Genomic DNA, 18230 nt, shown 5'->3' on the forward strand with positions numbered 1-18230 from the left:
CTCTTGTCAATTGCCGTTGGGGCATGGCAAGCTGTTTGTTCTTATTTGTACTACAAAAATAAAGAATTAAAAAAAAAAAAGAAAAGGAGGCTAATATTGGTATAAGTAGTAGATTGGCTACATGGAGAGACGGTAAGTAGATCAAAATGTAATATTGGGGGGCTGAGCCTAGCGCTTGACCATCATGGCCGCAACATTGCAGAGCTCCAGGCAATCGACACATAATCTAAGCCAATCTGAGACTCCACTGTGCCATCGGAAGAACTAACCACATACTCGGGACACACTTCGAGGACAAGCCACAAGCTGATGCCTTTTTTGTTCCTGCAAACGGGTAAGAAGACCCAACGGAGAACTGGGGCCTACATCGAGTTTCAAACCACGAAGCTCGCTCTGGAGAATACAGCACAGAGAACACGTAATGACACCCACCTGCTGACCGGCACCACCGAGCTGGACAGTTACAATATGGGCAGACAGTCCCAGAGGCCTCCTCCGACCACCAGCAGAGACACACAGGACATAGGTGACTTGCTCCAGCGACCGATGGCGCCCAAGATGGCGGCCGCGCCGGACTGCACACTGGTCCCTCAAGACGAAGGAGAACAGCCTATGTATGTGCCAGAGCTCTCGACCACAAAACTAATCAAGGGGACACAGGCAAGTCGGGACACACCCACCCTGGCTACCAAACAAGACATTGCTGACCTGCTCATGGAAATGAGGCAAATACACGCAGCGGATCTTGAACTGATCAGGACCGAAATACAGGCGGTGACCGCACACACACAGGCCTCAGAAGAGGACATTATAGACCTGAAGCAGGAGGTAAAGGGGCTAAAGGAATATTTCCACCATATACAGGCTTCCCAGTCCACCGTCACTACAAGGTTAGCTGTGGCAGAGGACCGCAACAGATGCGCTAACATAAAAATAAGGGGATCCCAGACAGTGTTGACTCTACTGAACTGCCCCAATACCTCAGACGCCTCACAGCCACACTCCTACCACACGCTCAAGCTAAAAAGCTTGTGCTGGACGGCTTCTTTCGGATCCAAAAGGCTAGACAAGCGCCAGCCGCTGTCTCTTAAGACGTCATCATACGGTGCCATTCTGCGGCAGACAAAATCAGGCTCCTCGCGGCAGGCCGGGGATAGATTCCGCTCACCTTCGAATCATCCCATCTAACCTTCTACCAGGACTTAACACAAAACACTCTATAGTGGCGCAGGTCCTTAGGCCAAGTTACAAGCCAACTGCGCAAAGCTAAGATTGACTATAAATGGACTTTCCCAAGGTCTCTGACAGTGACCAAAGAGGGAACCACACTTAGTCTCTTCTCGCTACAAGAGGCCGAACAGTTCCTGCAGGCGTTGGGGATCCCCACACGAGCCCAACCAGAGGCGACCCCCACGACATCACACAGAGAAAATCACACAGAGAAAACGACACCTTTCGTCCCCAGGAACACGGAGAGGCATGGGGCTCCGACTTGAACTGTCTCACCGAAGCAAGCATTCAATGTCCTTTTTTATTTCATCTTATTATGTTTCGTTTTCACTTATAATACCTAGCTTCAACACTATAACAGGAGCTCGCGCCAACCACAGGAGCGCTGCAGACTCCCAAGAGCTTAAATTCTCCCCCCCCCCCCCTCCGCACGCCCCTACGGTAAGGGGTCAACACCCAACCTAACTGACTCACACACAGGCCCTATAGTACCCAAAGGGTGACAAACACTTACCCGCAAATCGGTCAGGACTGCCGACACCACACACTCTTCATCACAAACACCCACAGGCGAAACCCCAACTAAGAGAAGACAGTCTCACGCATAGTAAGCATTACTACAGGCTGCACACAGGTAGTACGCATAAACGACAACCCCACGACAGACAAAACACTGAGAATAACTATGTCTACCTACACTCTAAATCACTGCATCACTATGCACCCGTTGTTATAATTAAAATGTTAAATTATCATACCCACTAACTATTGCGCACTATTACTAAGTGCACTATTCCAGACCAGGTGTCTGACACCCTGTCAAACATACTAGACAAGTATACACAGGCTAGCGAGATACTAGTGGTTTTAGTTGGGTATCAAGAATGTTTCCCTAGCTTGACCTCAGTTAACACATTAATAAAAATAACGTGCAGAACTCGCAGATACTACACGATGTAGGTGTAACTATATGATGAACGTATGTCTAAATGCTCTGTGTTGTCATATGTTGTTCGCAACTCCCGGGCGGCTGTTGTGGCCACACAGGCTGTACTGTATATTATCTTGCACGGAAAAATAAAGATAAAAAAAAAATTTTATATTGGTGTAATCAGCTAATTACCGGTAAGTCTAAAGGGGGTATAGGAATAACTGTGAAACTGACGTCACTAACGTGCCGAAGTCAGTTAAGCATGCTGCACTGAGTCAGCTCATACATATACGACTGCTCATTGTTCAATAGAGCACATTCCACTCTTTGATATGCAAGTAACCAACAGGGCTAAGAGGATAGGGACCTGTGATAAAATGTCCCCTAATTAAGATAAAAGTGTAAAAAGAATTTGTGTCCAAAAGAAAGATGTTCTAAGACATTCAAAGTGCCACCCTTGTTCAAGATGGCTGAATAAATCTTTTTTGTGCTCACATCTATTCTTGGATTTGAAAAGCTGTCCCTTAAACAGATGAGTTCGCACAGTGTAGGAAAGGGATTTCCCTTTGAGACAATTAGCATGACACTAAGAAATAAAAACCTATTGTCTAGTACATCCAGGATGTAATTACTGGCATATGGGTTAGTACAATACAAATTATAAAAACTGTAAAAATGTGAATGAGATAGCAGTCAGGATAGTATTCTTGCTTGCATAATTGTAGCACAAAAAAAAGGTGAAAATATTTTGAATGTTGCATTCTGGTTAAGAGATTTAGAGTAAATCCTGTAATTGGGAATTTAAAGATCTAATGTTGAAATCCACCTTTTCAAAGGAAACTCTTAGCAATCCCACCTGTTAACAGATATCATTGTACCACACACCGTGTAAGACAAGACATTTGAGTAACCCAGCTGTCCAATAATTAAGAGAGACTTAAGCTTGGCACCGTCAAGACAAAATAAAACCATTTGCATTTGGTGAATATAATCGGTTTCTTAATTTACAGTCACAGTATTAATTAGGATAAAACATTCTAACTATACATTTTATGTTAACAGCACTATTTAAAGGAATACTATGACCTCTGAAGTCCAAATAAAGAAATAAGAAAGGAAAGTTGAAAGTCAAATTGTTTAATTGAAACAATGAAAAGTAAATTTGTTGAAAGTAATATTGTCTAAGATTTAAACTCATATCATAAATCTTTAAGAGGATGTGCATTTAGCTCATACATATTATATGTGTTAGGGTAAATGTATGTGTGCTCTCAATATATACTTCTTTTAAAGGTAGAGCAACTTAAATTTTAAAAGCGGTTATGGAGCTGTTGAGATTGTTCAACTGTGCTACCACAAAGTGACATAAGGAGGGAGAGTTTGGAATACTTGTATGCCCCTACCCCTTTGCCTCCTATGAACCACCAGTCAGCAGGAATGTCACAACGAGGGGTCTTTGCAAGTGAGGTTAAATGTACACTCACTTATGGACAGCTTTGGCTGCTCTAGATCTCAATAAGTGGTAATAGCTACTAAGGAACCAGATGCCTCATTATATGTGCAGATAGGACTAGAAGGATTACAGAATGAAATAAATTAGAGGTATTCTCTCCAGTCTATTGTCAGTTAGGCCAGTATAAAAAGTGTGCAAGTGACCCAGGACTTATGTTTAACTGTTGGGCTCCCCAATCACACTGCTTCCTCCATTATGAGTTTGAGATATAAAAATTCTATCCTATTGCCTTATCCAAAACATGGTTACTGATGGATAAATTAGAGAGATGGTAAGAATATAGGCATATGGTTGTTTTGCTTAAATATTGGGACAGAGGCCCTGAGTAGCCTCATGCTTCAATACTTTGTTTTATTACACTCTCACCCTAGGCACACTGAATGAGGTAAATAGCATCCAATGAAGTGAAAGAGTGGGAGCGGAAGCAAACCACAACCAGCCCCAATTAATATAGTGAGCACCTTTTATTGTCCCTCCTTCTCGGACTATTGCAACATATAGCTTAGCTCCCCACAAGAGCAGGTGAGAAAAGAAAGACTAATTCCAGAAAAATAGGGCTCCTTCGCCCCTCGGAATAATTCTATGAGTTTTTGTTTGTTTTACATCTGTGCTGGAAGCTCTTCTAGCCAATGGATCTATGTATTTGTTTAGAGTTAAGGATGTCTCCAGCGCTCCTCAAGATGAAGTTTTAAAAATATGGCCTTTTGTAGCGTAAAAAAGGAATGAATGATTGTGTCCAATTCGGGTCTTACAGCTGAGGGTGTGATTTGCATGAGCACGAGCCAGACATATCAAATCCTTGCCACTTACGACTGGTTGAAGCGATACTGGAATGAGCCAGCGATCTTCAGATCCAGTTTGCAGAACTTATCAGAGTCCTCCTCTCGACCTGTTGGGTTGTGCCACTGCAGAGGGTGGAAGGTGTGACGGTCATATGTACTGCCAGGCAGTGGGTAGTTAGAATATACAGTGACATCCTTTCCTTGCAGTGTGGGGCCTAACCTGAACTGCAACTCAAAGCCTGGGGAGAGAGGAAAAGGTAAAACCAGTTAATAAACAGAAAACAACTTCTGGAAGTTTCTTGGTACTTCAAATTTAGATTTTTTTCTAGTTGTTTAATTAAAGATTACTGTTATCACAACTTACTCTTCAGTACTTTAACAGGTATTATTTTTTTTTTTTTTTTTTTTTAAAACAGTACCAGGGGGAGATATAGATGTTATATATATATATATAATGAGGCAAAAAGGTGATTATTTTTTAAACTAATTTGCATATGCTTAGTTAAAATTTATAATCACTAGAAAGACTAGCAATCCATGGCAATGCATGATGTAACTACTTACCGGTACATAAATGTGCCCAAACTTAAATAGTACTACTGGTAAATTGCTGTAAGGCATGCTAAACTCTTTGAACTTTGACATAAAAAAGACGGGTTACAATGCAACTCATGGTCAATAATATTTGTATTTAGTGCATGTTTTACCAGGAATTTTAGACAAAGATGCATGACTAGTATTATACGATTATATGCTATTTATTTTTCTATGCCTTTACATGTTTAAAAATCTGAAATTAGGGGGGGGCGGAGCCGGGCCACGAAGCGGAGAAGTCGCATGGGACTGCAGCTCCCGCAGAAAAAGCAAACTTTCACCCATTTCGGCCCATTAAACCTCTCTCAAATCATCACCGGTGAAAGGGAGAGCCGGCAGAACCGATATGGGGCGTAAATCTAAAAAAGCGAAGCCCGATCAGCCGAGGCAGAGCCAAGACATCGGGGCTCTTTGGAGACAGGCCCGCGAGGCGGCAAGGCCCAAAATGGCCGACCACACTGACACGTACTCCGACTACTCGGACGACTTCTATCAAGAAGGAGAAGTCCCAATGACCGCACACTTACCTGCACAGGGGACTACTCCTCCAGACCCGGACAACGCTCCGGTGACCACCGCAGTACTAAAAACCCTGTTGGCGGGCCTCCAGACCACACTACAGGCGGACATGGCTTCCCTGCGCACGGAGCTACAAGGCATGAATGGCAGGCTGGGAACCCTGGAAAACGCCTCTGTGGCGCGAGACGCGCAAATCACAGCAATGCAGGCGGAAATTACTAAGCTACAACTCAAAACCTAGGAATATGATCGAAGGTTCACCGCCGCAGAGGAAGAGCGCAGGGCCACTAATATCAAGGTACGGGGGCTGCCGGAGGATATACCGACAGAGGAGCTGCCGCACTTAGTCCGCAGGCTCCTGACGGAACTACTCACACCGAAACAATCTAAATGCATTCCAGTCGAATCCGTATTCCGGGTCCCAAAACTGGCTAGAGCCCCGGCTTCTGCAACCCGTGATCTCATAGTCCGTTTCCACCACCGCAAGGACAAGGCCACACTCCAGGCAGCACTTAAGAACAGAACTCAGGTTTCGTTTGAGGGTCATACATTAACCTTCTTCGCTGATGTGACTGGCGGCACGCTAGCATGGAGGGGGACCCTGAAGCCATTCACTACCCTCCTCAGGCAACGGGACATTAAATACAGGTGGCGCTCTGACCGATCGTTAATTGTCAGGAAAGGGGAAGACAGCCACGTGGTGCACTCGATGCAGGATGCAAGAAACATACAGCACATCTTAGGCCTACCCCAAGATGCGATCCCTGGACCGGTACACCAAGAGAACCCACGCCAGCAACACAGATGGGACCCAGTGCGCTCCAAAATATTTGTACCACGCGGACCAGAACAGACCACCGCCGAAGATAACGGCACTTGAAGGGGCCCTGAGGACTTTCCAAATGCAGATCACTCTGAACGGGACTATAGGCCACTCGGCCGCACTAAGACACTATGACATATTACACGGGCCACTCAAGTTCAATGAGTGACCTTAATGTTATTTTAATGTGAACTTTAATAATGCTCATTAGTTGTATAGCAAATGTCCACACACTACAGCTCACTTATGCATACGCCCACACCGGCGCCTCATCTGATCCAAACTACTCTCAAACGCACCTAGACATACGTGGGGCTCCTTCCCTCCCCCCCCTCCCCGGCCGTGGGTGGCCGCGGGGGGGGGGGGCGGCGAGGCAGTAACCAGGTACAGCATACCCAACTTTGCAGTCAGTGACACGTTTGAGCACAACAAGAAATGCTTCACAATTTCTACATCCACTACATAGTTTTATACCATGTTTTATTGTATTATATTATATAGTCCAGAGACGTCTCTCTAACATGTGCACACTTTCTATATAAGTGAAAACAAGCGATACTAAGAGGTTAACAGTTTAGAATTTTTGTTTTGTTTTATCTCAATGTAACCTATATGCATTCAAATCTCGCTCGCCCATTAAGGGCGTAATACACAATGAGCTAGATGTTACCTGGGCACCTAAACCAACGTGATACTCTCGATTACTCAAGGCTAATCGCCTAGCTGTAATTCATACATTGTACTTCATTTATTACTACCAAGCCTATTACTATGCTCTTCAAAACAAAAAAAACAAAAAAATTTGTGCAATTCCCACCGGCCACTGTATTAATCGTATGTATCCCAGTTTTATTGCACGCTGTTGTGGCGTATGTGACTCGTATGTAATATCTTGCACTCCAAAAATAAAGAATTCAAAAAAAAAAAAATCTGAAATTAAATAGTCTCTTTCAAGGAAAAAAAAAGTGTCAACTTTCGTATTACTTCCTATTAGTGTGGAAAATATTAAAAATGGATTTCCAAATGTAGGACACAAACATGTGAGATATTTCAATGCCAGGTAGTACAATTCTATTTCTATGCCAGAATGCAGCCAAAAGGCTAAGGGTTCTTTTCCTGTACTAATTGTCTCTTTCCATTCAGAAACTAATAGATTTATATTCATTGCTTTACCGGAAGAGGGGATATATTGTGGATTTAATAACGCACTTTAGCACTATTGGTTTGACCCCATCAGCGATTTAAAAAAAAAAAATGGCTGTTGGTGTGATTCTGAGAAATTCACAATTTTACAATTTTATTTTATAAGGTTATTAGACCCAGTGATCTATTCACTAACCAGCAACTTGTTACTAGAAGGATAAAAAAATAAAACATGTGGTCCTTATTGCAACAAACAGAGCATCTGTTCATACCGCGGAGGATGTCTCTCTGGAAGCCGGTGATAACGCAGGACTGAGTTCTGCCCCCCAGTGAGTATTGCCTCATTCTGGGTTGGGGACTTTGTTCTTAGCTTAGGCACCTTGCATTAATGCCTTTTATATTTTAATACCTTCCTCTTAGCAATTTAAACCAATGATCAATTGGCATTTTGTTTGAATTTGTATTATTTTAGTTTATACGACTGTGTATTGTGGCTCCGATATTTTGCCCAGTGGCCTTTGTATTAATATAGCTTTACTCATCTTTCATGCAACAAAAAGCCCATAAATGTAGGTATTTCCTGTTGTTCTGGTATGTCAAAGCTTTACTTGCTTGCATGTGTTTTTTTTGATAATCTTGGTTAATCTTAATAAAAAAAATTGATTAACAAAACAAAACAAAAAAAAACATTATTTGCATCCATAGTTACACAAATTTTCCACGCCGGTACTCCACTTGCATGATGCAGTTACATGAATAGATCCTTAAGGGTTCTGTGGGTCAGGGGTCTATGTTCTCGTACATAATACAGAACTTCTCATTAAGGGTTATTCAGTTTCAATCCATTAGATGAAAGCAGTATGAAACTCTCAAAGGTCACCTCTAGGCCCCATTCCAGTCTGCTCACCGCAATGACCGCTAATATTAGCCTTCACTGCAAGGGTATATGCCACTGGTGTCCTGTTTCTGAGGGCGATGACACCAGGAATATTTGTCCTAAATTAACTTGGCATTTTACCAACCAGAGAGTGCAATAATCTAGTATAAGGTCAGATTGGTACTGTACAAAATGTTTGTCAATGTGTATCTATCAATCTGAGAGATTTCATAGAAGATTTAAATCAGACACCATACACTGAAATGATTTAACGGTCCGCTAGCTCTTAGTGCCTTATTACACAGATAGGGATATTCACTAAAACAGGAATTCTCAGGAATTAAAATGTGATTTCAAAATTTTACGCCAAAGCAGAAAAAAAAAAAAATCTCAAATTCTGTAATTTATCCAGCCCTGTTATTTTATCCAAATATTTAAAATACCTTTTCTCAGTTTAGGTATAAAAAAAAACAAAAAAACAGCATAGTTAATTGTATCAAGTAATCACAATGGCCTATTACATATGTGAATGATAGAAGACTGCAAACATTGCAACATTATATATGGTAGCTTAGATTACGGTGACATGCAATGCTCTATCATAGATGGAGACTTGTTATACAGCATGCTATGCTCCATTAATACAAAAATATTATAAATCATGTATTTATTTCAGACAACACATATTTAGCTAGCATATATTGTAAACTGATATTAAACTACAAGTATTACATTATTAACCCAGAGCTAAAACGAGACACCAGTACATACATATAGTTCTACCACATATGGGTGAGCTAACAAAGCCCAAACACTGCTTTAATTTACCATGTGAACTGATAGTATTATATAAAAAAAAGTTATAACACTTTTGGCTTAAAACATGCATTGCCACGGTTTATTATGTATGGCAGACTGATATTTTCAACCATAGTGATCACTGAGCCAACAGACTGCTCATTCATATGATGAAATCTAACACCTTCCCTGGATTGGCACCAGGCCATTTAAACTGCACATATAAATTATGAGTAGTAGTATTGGTATTTATATAGCGCCAACTAATTCCGCAGCGCTTTACAATATTATGAAGGAGAGGGAGGGGGAGGGGCTTTTACAATAAATGAGACAATTACACAGTGACACAGTAACAATAGGTAGATGATGGCCCTGCTCAAACGAACTTGCAGTCTAAGATGAGCTGAATACAAAGGACAGCCAACTATGCAAATTATAATTTTGGAGGGTTATTGGGCAGCACAATAAACATAATTTTTCCTGAACAGTAAACACTGCTCTGTCACTCGGTTGTGCAAGGATTTTATAAATAAAAAGGTAAATGGCCTGAGAATAGACTGTGTACAATACAGTGTTGCAATGGCAGTAGAGGTAAGTTTAAACTTACCTCCAAAGTATAAGAATGTGCCACACTCATGCATGGCAGAATCCCTAACGCAACACATACACTGGCATTCCTCCAATTAAACATGTATGTATTTATGGTTCCAGGCTTGACTCTCGAAATTATTGTCAATGTGAGTCTACGCATTGAGAGCTTGACATATCGATCCATAATGGGGAATCAAACAAAACAAAAACAAAAAACAACAAGTCTAACACTCAGCTATAACCTAGATAGCAGTAGCATTGTGAAATTACAGCAAAAAACAAATGTGAGGAAATCAACAGCAAAAAACAAATGTGAGGAAGGCTGAACTTGATGGACGCAAGTCTCTTTTCAGCTATGTAACTATGTAACCTATGTGAAAATATGTAAATAAAAAAAAAAACGCATTTAACTAAAGGAAAATAATTATGTGCATGAGCAAAATATCTGGTTCTTATGCAACACTTAACAACAGTTCAATTGCCCCATAATAATTGACAATCCAGTGAAGAGGGAAGACTAGAGGGTCTGTGTTTTTGACTCCAGCTCCCATCTATATTGTGTGACAAGCACAAGTGGCAAGAGAAAGAGACAGACAGTGCAGAGGACCTGTCATCTTTGGCACTGCAGCTTCTATCTGTATTATGCCACAAGAACGAGAAAGAGGAAGACATTGAACAAGATTTGGGCTGCAACTCCAAATTATGTGAAGTGGTAAAACAGAAGAAGACTGGGAGAAGCCATGCTATGGAAAAGCTGTAGCTCCTATCTACATCACATGACAAGCACATGAAACAGGCAATCTGGGGAGAAGACATAAGTTATGAGTTTTAGTAATGGATTAGTGTGGCATGCGCTAACTTTTCTCTATTGTATCAACAGGAGAAAGTACAGTGTAGCCATATTATTAAACCCCCCATTATTGTATCAGACAATGGTTTAATATTTTTTGGGATTTAGAGCTGGTTTAGTGTGTTGTGGTGAATTTTGTATATTAGGTAGAATAAACATCATGTCGCAGATTCAGAGTGAGAGCTCATCACACATTCCAGCTTACAGTAAAAAGCTGAATGAGTAAAACAGAAATACACCTTGGGGAGCGACCCTTCCCCGTTGACCCAAATTCTCAGAAATAGAAGGTTCCTTCCTGGAATGAGGGTAGAGACTTCAGGGGAATAGAGGCTACAGGGCTACAGAGGTACATACATTTATATGTCAATGGAGACATAGTCACATATGACTAACTCCGAGCCAAGTCCCCACTCCAGACGAAGGACTATTTCCGCTATCTGCAAATTAGAGGTCTTGCATGCACCAAGAAAGTACGCGCAGCATATGCTAACGTTTTTTGAGAAACTGTGTCTTGACGAAACAAACCGGACCAAACTCATTACTCTACTTTACCAACACATTAGTTCTGAATCAGGTGATTGGGGGACAGGGAAAACTATATCCATTTGTGGTGGCAGTGCCCCAAGGTCAGAAACTTTTGTGGGGAGGTAATGGACCTCAGCTCTAGAGTCTTACAGAGATGGTTAGAACTAGACCCTTGGAGCAGTCTGCTTTCCAGACCCACAGAAGGCCTCAATAAACACGAACAGAAACTATTCAACATGCTGAATCTAGTAGCACGAAGGGTACTGACACAAAAATGGGCAAGCCCAGAGTTACCGCACATCTCCATGTTTTTTTCAAACTACCTTATGGGCAAATGAACAGCACAGGCCGCAACACCACCGTCACCTTCAATAACGTCTGGGAGCTATGGGAACAATACGAGGAATAACCTCGGATATGGAGGGGGGTTATACGGGACACCTATCGCTCCCACCCACATAGAAGCCTGATAGCATTGACACATAGAGTAAAAGGGTAAAACATCCGGTAATGCAGAGCTGATTCTTGTATCCTCAGTTTATATTTTCTCCTGTTCATGTTATGTCTGTAGTTACAGATAAAAAAAAAAAAAAAAACCTTGACTGACTGTGAATTTATGATGCCATACATGTATTTCACCAATCACTTTTCAATGCTGTATCACAGTATGACTGAGGTGGGTTTCGACATGTGGCGTCTGCACAAGCCTCCTTGTATTGCACTGTCTCAGTCTACGTCAATGCAAAAATAAAGAATAATTTTTTTTTTTAAAAAAGCTGAATGAGTCTGTATTTAATGTGGCATATTACAAAAATCACAAACGTAAGCATTGCTGATGATAATATGAAAACAAATAGAAAATAGAAGATTTCCTGATTTTAGGAAATCCTTGCATTCTTACACTAACACAAGAAAACACACACACACACACGATAAAAAACGGTGTTATATTAAAGTGTGTGTTCATTACAAATTAGGTTATAGGGAGAAAACAACCACCAATTACACCAGCAATGGCTAACTGTGCCACCCAAGTTGTACTTTAACTACAATTCCCATGACACCAATGTGCAAATATCCTTTTTATACTATATAATTATTACATTTTATCTTATTAGACTTTTAGATAACTTTCCTATGTGCTTTAATCCTGCATTTTATGATGCATGGAACGTTGCATAGAATATGTAAGAAAATCTTTTTTGATAGAGTTGCAAGGATAACTGAATGAAAAAGCAAAAGTAGCCAAGCAAACTAATTATTATTAAAAAAAATATATGTATTTAGCGCCATCAGATTCTGTAGCGCTGTACAATGGGATTAAACTAATTTAGTTTTTCTGGGCAGTGAATCAACAGGAAAGAGAGGGGTAAACGGTTATAAAAGCACAGGTGGGGGAGGTAGATTTGAACTGGGGTGAGATTGCCCATTGTCTTCAGATGTTGTGGGGGAGGAATGTGTGAATGGGTTAGTCAGATCTCAGATGACACTACACAAAAGTATATACCTGCAATTTAATAGAAACCTTATTCAAACAGAAATGTGCTATTAGTAAATATGCTCTTGCGATGCTGTATATCATATCCACATTTAATATGCTACACACTGCGAAATTATAATATATAAGGTTCCGACATATTCTGCATTGTTGTATTACCCCATTGTTGTGTAAATGTTGGGCATATTATCACAGCAAGCAAGGGGATTACAACAGCACCCAAATCATTGCGATAGAGCTCTGTCTTCATTCCATTGAAATGTTACAACAGTTCTTTGTGGCATGTTCTTATTCAATATTACATTTTATGCAGAATGCCATAAAATATAAATAAATGCCACCCACCTTATGTGCAAATACAGATAAGCAATACTTTTTGGCATGCAGATAGCTTAGATGTTGTATACAAGCTCCCAAGAAACATTTTCAATTTGATATTTCCAGGGAAATAAATAAATCTATTGCCTTTCTTTCTATTTAGAATCACAACCCATTTTACTAAAATAACTCAATTGCAATGTTAAAGGAAAACTATAGTGTTAGGAATACAAAATTGTATTCTTAAACTATAGTGCCCTCTGGTCCCACCACCTCCCCATTTAGGCATATAAATGGTTAAAACCAAAACAAATAAAAACTTTAATGGCTTGCCCAAATCCAGCGCAGTCCCTCGGCACTGGGTCACACCCCACCTCCTCCAAAGTCATCCGATGGAGGAACCTAATTTGCACGCGCAGCAAGAGCCGTGTGCGCATTATTCCTTCCCTATAGGAAAGCATTGCCTCAATGCTTTCCTACGGGGTTTCTCTGACGCTGGACGTTCTCATGCAGAGCGTGAGGACATCCAGCGGCATTTCACAGAGTCAAACTGTGTGATACTCCAGGAAGCACCTCTAGTGGCTCTCTGGTGGACAGCCACTAGGGGCAGTCTAACCCTTACAGTCTAAAAAATTTTTTTCTAAAATTGCAGTGTTTTACATTGCAGGGCTAAGGGAACGGAGGCACTGAACCCAGACCACTTCAATGAGATCTCCTATCTGAGGACTTTTCTGCTCTCCCTGGTCAGTCAATGCCCATGGCTGAGCAGCCTGGTGAGAGTGCAGAAAGATGCAAAAAAATGTTTTTCCTTTTTAGCAACACAAACAATATTTAAGAGTGTAACAAAATACAACATACATATTTGCGGTGTTGCTGCTCAAAATGTGACTTGAACATCCTTTGAAAGGGGCACTCTAAGCAACATTACCACTTCAGCTTGATGGCGCGGAATTAACACTTTTGCTTTATCATGTCAGTCTCGTTTAAGACAGCACTGATTGGACGAGAGCTCTGAGTTAACCCAGCCCCTGCACTTTCAGCCAATCAATGTATCCCGTTGGAACAAAATTGGCACTGATAATCCTGAAGTGTTAAAGGCATACTATAGGCACCAAAACAACTTAAGCTTAATTAAGCAATTTTATTGCATAAATCATGTCCCTACTACTCAATTATCTGCCATTTAAGAGTTAAATCACTTTGTTTATGCAGTCCTAATCACACCTCTCTGCATGTGACTTACACAACCTTCCTGAACATGCCCTGTAAAGAGAGATCTAATGTTTAAACTTTGTTAATTGCACATTCTGATTAATTTACAATTTCTTATGTCCTGCTCTGTTTGTAGACACTGAAGGAGCCTTCTGTGTGTGATTAAAGTACAATCTACAGAACATGACATAAAAACTCCTGAAGAAAGTTTTTTTTTTTTTGAAAATCCGTTTATTTGTTTGTAGATCATCAAAAGTGAAATAGTAAGACTCGCAGGTCTAATCATGCATAAAACACGTGTATAACATAAGTAAGAAAAAACTCTGTGTTCATGAGAAAAACATACAACTTGTAGGCCCATTGGCCAGCTAGTTTACGAGATTAGTGGACACATAGGTCCGCATCAACTTTCCGGGGAGTAGGTCCAGTCAACCTCGTCCCACCATAGGGAACATATATGCTCATTTCTGTTATAACATTGAAAGTAACAACGTACTATTTTAGTGAAACTCCAGGTATCAATCCCAAGCGGGAGCTTGACATAACATGTAGCTTAAGTCTAGTGCTCGGAGTCTTGAATTTCCCAAAAACTCCTGAAGAAAGTTAACATCTATTGAAAATTTTAAAAATTCATTTAATTCAGGCTGTGTGTGTCACAGCCAAGGGAAATTAAATGGACAAGTTATCATAATGAAGTGGTTATGGTGCATGGAGTCAATGAGTATTGGGTCTCCAATCACTGCTAAACAATTTACTTACTATTTAAATTGCTGTTGACAAAATTGGGAGAAAGAGTTATGCTCTATTTCATGCCCTACCAGGGGGTGGCAGGCAGTGATAGGCTGAGAGTGTCAGATATATGGCAAAATGAATATCTCAGTGTAATTCCGCACTGCTAACTCAAATAGATTTGGTATTCAACATTAAACAATCATTCAAAAACAGTCTGATATTAAACTGGGGGATATAAAGTACCATATATAGGGGTATGTAATGCATAGCTCAGGGTAAAAGTAAGCTGTCAACAAGGATATTGCACTGCAAGGGTTATTCAGTAAATGTGAGAAAGGTTGGTGCTTTAAAGTGAATTTAAAATGTTTGAAATTCACTCTGAATTCAAATTGAGTTCCCGACAATGCACACTGTAGTGTAGTGACCCTTATATACCATATTTTGAAGCAGATGACTCTAACCTGTATAGAGGATTGTATACATTTCACTTAGCAGTGGCGACTATCAGAATATATAAGGACTTGTTTAATCAATGTTCACTGTGAATTGTTACACAATGCTGGGCAATCACATTCTCATTCCTCTTGAAACATCCAATAATAAGATCTTCACACAGACCAGTATATCCCCTGGAGCTCTATTAACATTAAAAAGGATAAGGATTTCTTATCTGCATGCAAACAAGGTGGAGACTGTTGAACACAACAGGTTTAGAAAGACTTCCTGTGGTTTATTCACTAAACAGGCAATTAAGGAGAACTCATGAGCCAAAATAGCAGAGATAAATTGAAGAATGTTTACAATTTTACTTTGGCCTAAAATTTTACATTTGCTTTTCAAAACCACTCTCTATATATGATTTTTTTTTTTTTTTTTTTTAAACAATCTGCACATTGAGAAATTGGGGACAGCCTTAGTTCTTTAGTCAAAGGTTCTTGCAATATATTTTCATAAATTAATGAATAGGGCATTTAAACTGTACTGCATCTGGATATTGATAAGGCTTGGATTTAGTTTTCTATGTGGCCTTATCATCTGCAGTGTACAATTTATTTTACATTCCTCCTCCCCCCTACCTCTTCACTTAGTAGACAGAGGTTTAGTTTGCAGCTTATGAATTCACATCATTTGCAATTTAAACTGATCGTTCGGTGGTAAAACACATTTAAAGTAAGAGCTCCAGATGATCAATCATGTCGTTATTCAGCTCCACAGTGCTATATGCAACCCTGTCAGAGCTGGAAAATTAATAGGTTTGATTGCCTGCTAATACACATTAGATTTCAGAGTAGACTTAGGATAAATTTATCTCTGGCAACTGAAGAGCAAGCACCCATGTATGCCTTGGGAATAATCGGTTCCGTTACTAGAGAGAAATGTATATCTGGTTGTAGAATCCAACCCCATTCCTTTACCTTGCTCCAGACGAAAAAGCCTCTTCTCCAATTTCTCCATATCGCTGAGGAACAGAACACGGACCTGCTTAGTGTGCTCCATTGTGATTCCTTGACTCTTGTTTCTTTCTTAGACCACAGGTAATTTTGACATGAAAATAGAATTGATCCCTGAACAAGAAAGAGAAGAACAGTTTAATGCATCTTAGAAAAGTCACAAAACCTCCATCTGATTTCTGCAGCAGAAAACTTACATCTTCAAAACCGGTCAGCAAACAAAAATGAGAAATCTTATGGCTGCAATGGTAAGGATATGCTGTATTGTAGGGTCTGCACTATCCAGCATCAAAGTGTGCAAGGTGTGATGCATGCACAGGAGCAGTCAGATACACAGTGTCCCTGAGATGCATTCCTTTAATGCTGTGTTTGGTGGAAGGCATTTAAACAATGTTTGTTACCCAGCAAACAATCTAAATATATATGGATCTCACCTCCTCCTCACGTACACCCCCTTCAAAGACCCTCCAAATGTCCCTGAGACTCACACAGAATGCAGGACATGCAGACAGAGCAATAGAGTTTAGGATAGGACAGAGAGCAGGAGCCTCCCACTGTACCGAGGTCATCACAGCCCTCCCACTGCATGCACAGTAATAACACATACAGTCACAGCTGAGCCCTCCCTATCCTGGCAAAACATTTAACACACATTCACAGCACAGGTTCCTTATGCGTTTACACAGATCTGCTAGAAGCACAAATGGTGCTATGAAACAGCTCTACTCCTCATCAACAACCCCAAAGTAAGAAAACACAGCCCTGTTATTTCATTCAACACAGCAAGAAAACAGCTCAGCTCCCTCTCTTAAAGCACAAGGCAAACGCAGCTTTGACTGTCACCATTACAACTTATATCCTGACAAGCAAAGACACCATCAGAGCAAGCACTGCGCTGTCACCACTGCAAATTCACACCCTTATAAGTACAGTGCAAAGACAGCTTGGCTCTATCACTGCAAGCAGAGCAATAAACACGACTCTGCTCCGTCTGTACAAACACAGCTCTGATCCAACTCTGCAAACACAGCTCTATCACCATAACCAACTCACACCCCTGTTTTTTGCATATAAAATAAATCCAAATGTCTCAGGTCCAAAATACCACACTAGTTACATAGAGCCCAGCACTGCAATCTCATTGCATGTACTGTGCTAACAGATATATATCGTTTGCTATTGGTTTCATTCCAAACTGCAATTCATCCGAATTTGCACCAATCGGGTGACTGGACGAATACCCGATTGCAAGACCGCCACGAAGATTAATCACAAAACAAGTTACTTGCGCAGAAGACGCGCATGTTCTTTTGATTCAGAATTCCATCCTTTACCAAAAAAAAAAAAAAAAAAAAACATTGATGGGGGGAAGGATTGATGTATAGAGGACTGCCACTAAATGTTGATTTTATTCACAGATCAAGTGAGAAGTGAGCAAAAAACAGTAAAAAATAAATGTAAAAAAATCTATCTTTTTAAATTATACATTTAAAGGGATCCTGTAGTGCCAGGAAAACAAAGCCATTTTCCTCGCACTATAGGTCCCTACAGTGCCTCTCCCCCCCCTTCAGTCACTTACCTGAATCCAGCGCTGGTTAAGGCTCTGCTCACGCTCCTCCCTTGCCGACATCAGCCGGCGGTGGAGTCCCAATGCGCATGCGCGGCAATGTCCACGCTCACATTAGGATTTCCCCATAGGGAAGCATTTATCAATGCTTTTCTATGAGGAAAAATCTGATGCTGGAGGTCCTCATGTAAAGTGTGAGGATATGCAGCATCAGTTAACAGGCCAAAGGTTCCGGAAGCCCTCTAGTGGCTGTCTGGTAGACAGCCACTGGAGGCA

At 40.8% G+C, this 18230-nt stretch overlaps 1 protein-coding gene across 1 annotated transcript in view; it reads right to left on the bottom strand.

Annotated features, from left to right (window-relative positions):
• The window catches only part of AGL (amylo-alpha-1, 6-glucosidase, 4-alpha-glucanotransferase), a 57273-nt gene extending 40376 nt beyond the window's left edge, over window positions 1-16897 (bottom strand). Inside the window, exons 1-3 of the mRNA XM_063426142.1 lie at window positions 16822-16897; window positions 16352-16501; window positions 4485-4695 (exon numbers count right to left, since the gene is read on the bottom strand). Of these exons, the coding sequence (XP_063282212.1) occupies window positions 4485-4695; window positions 16352-16433 (293 nt within the window). The 5' untranslated portion in view covers window positions 16434-16501; window positions 16822-16897. The remainder of the gene's footprint in view (window positions 1-4484; window positions 4696-16351; window positions 16502-16821) is intronic.
• Window positions 16898-18230: the final 1333 nt, after the last annotated feature.

Source organism: Pelobates fuscus, chromosome 7, assembly GCF_036172605.1.
Source record: "Pelobates fuscus isolate aPelFus1 chromosome 7, aPelFus1.pri, whole genome shotgun sequence".
NCBI lineage: Eukaryota > Metazoa > Chordata > Amphibia > Anura > Pelobatidae > Pelobates > Pelobates fuscus.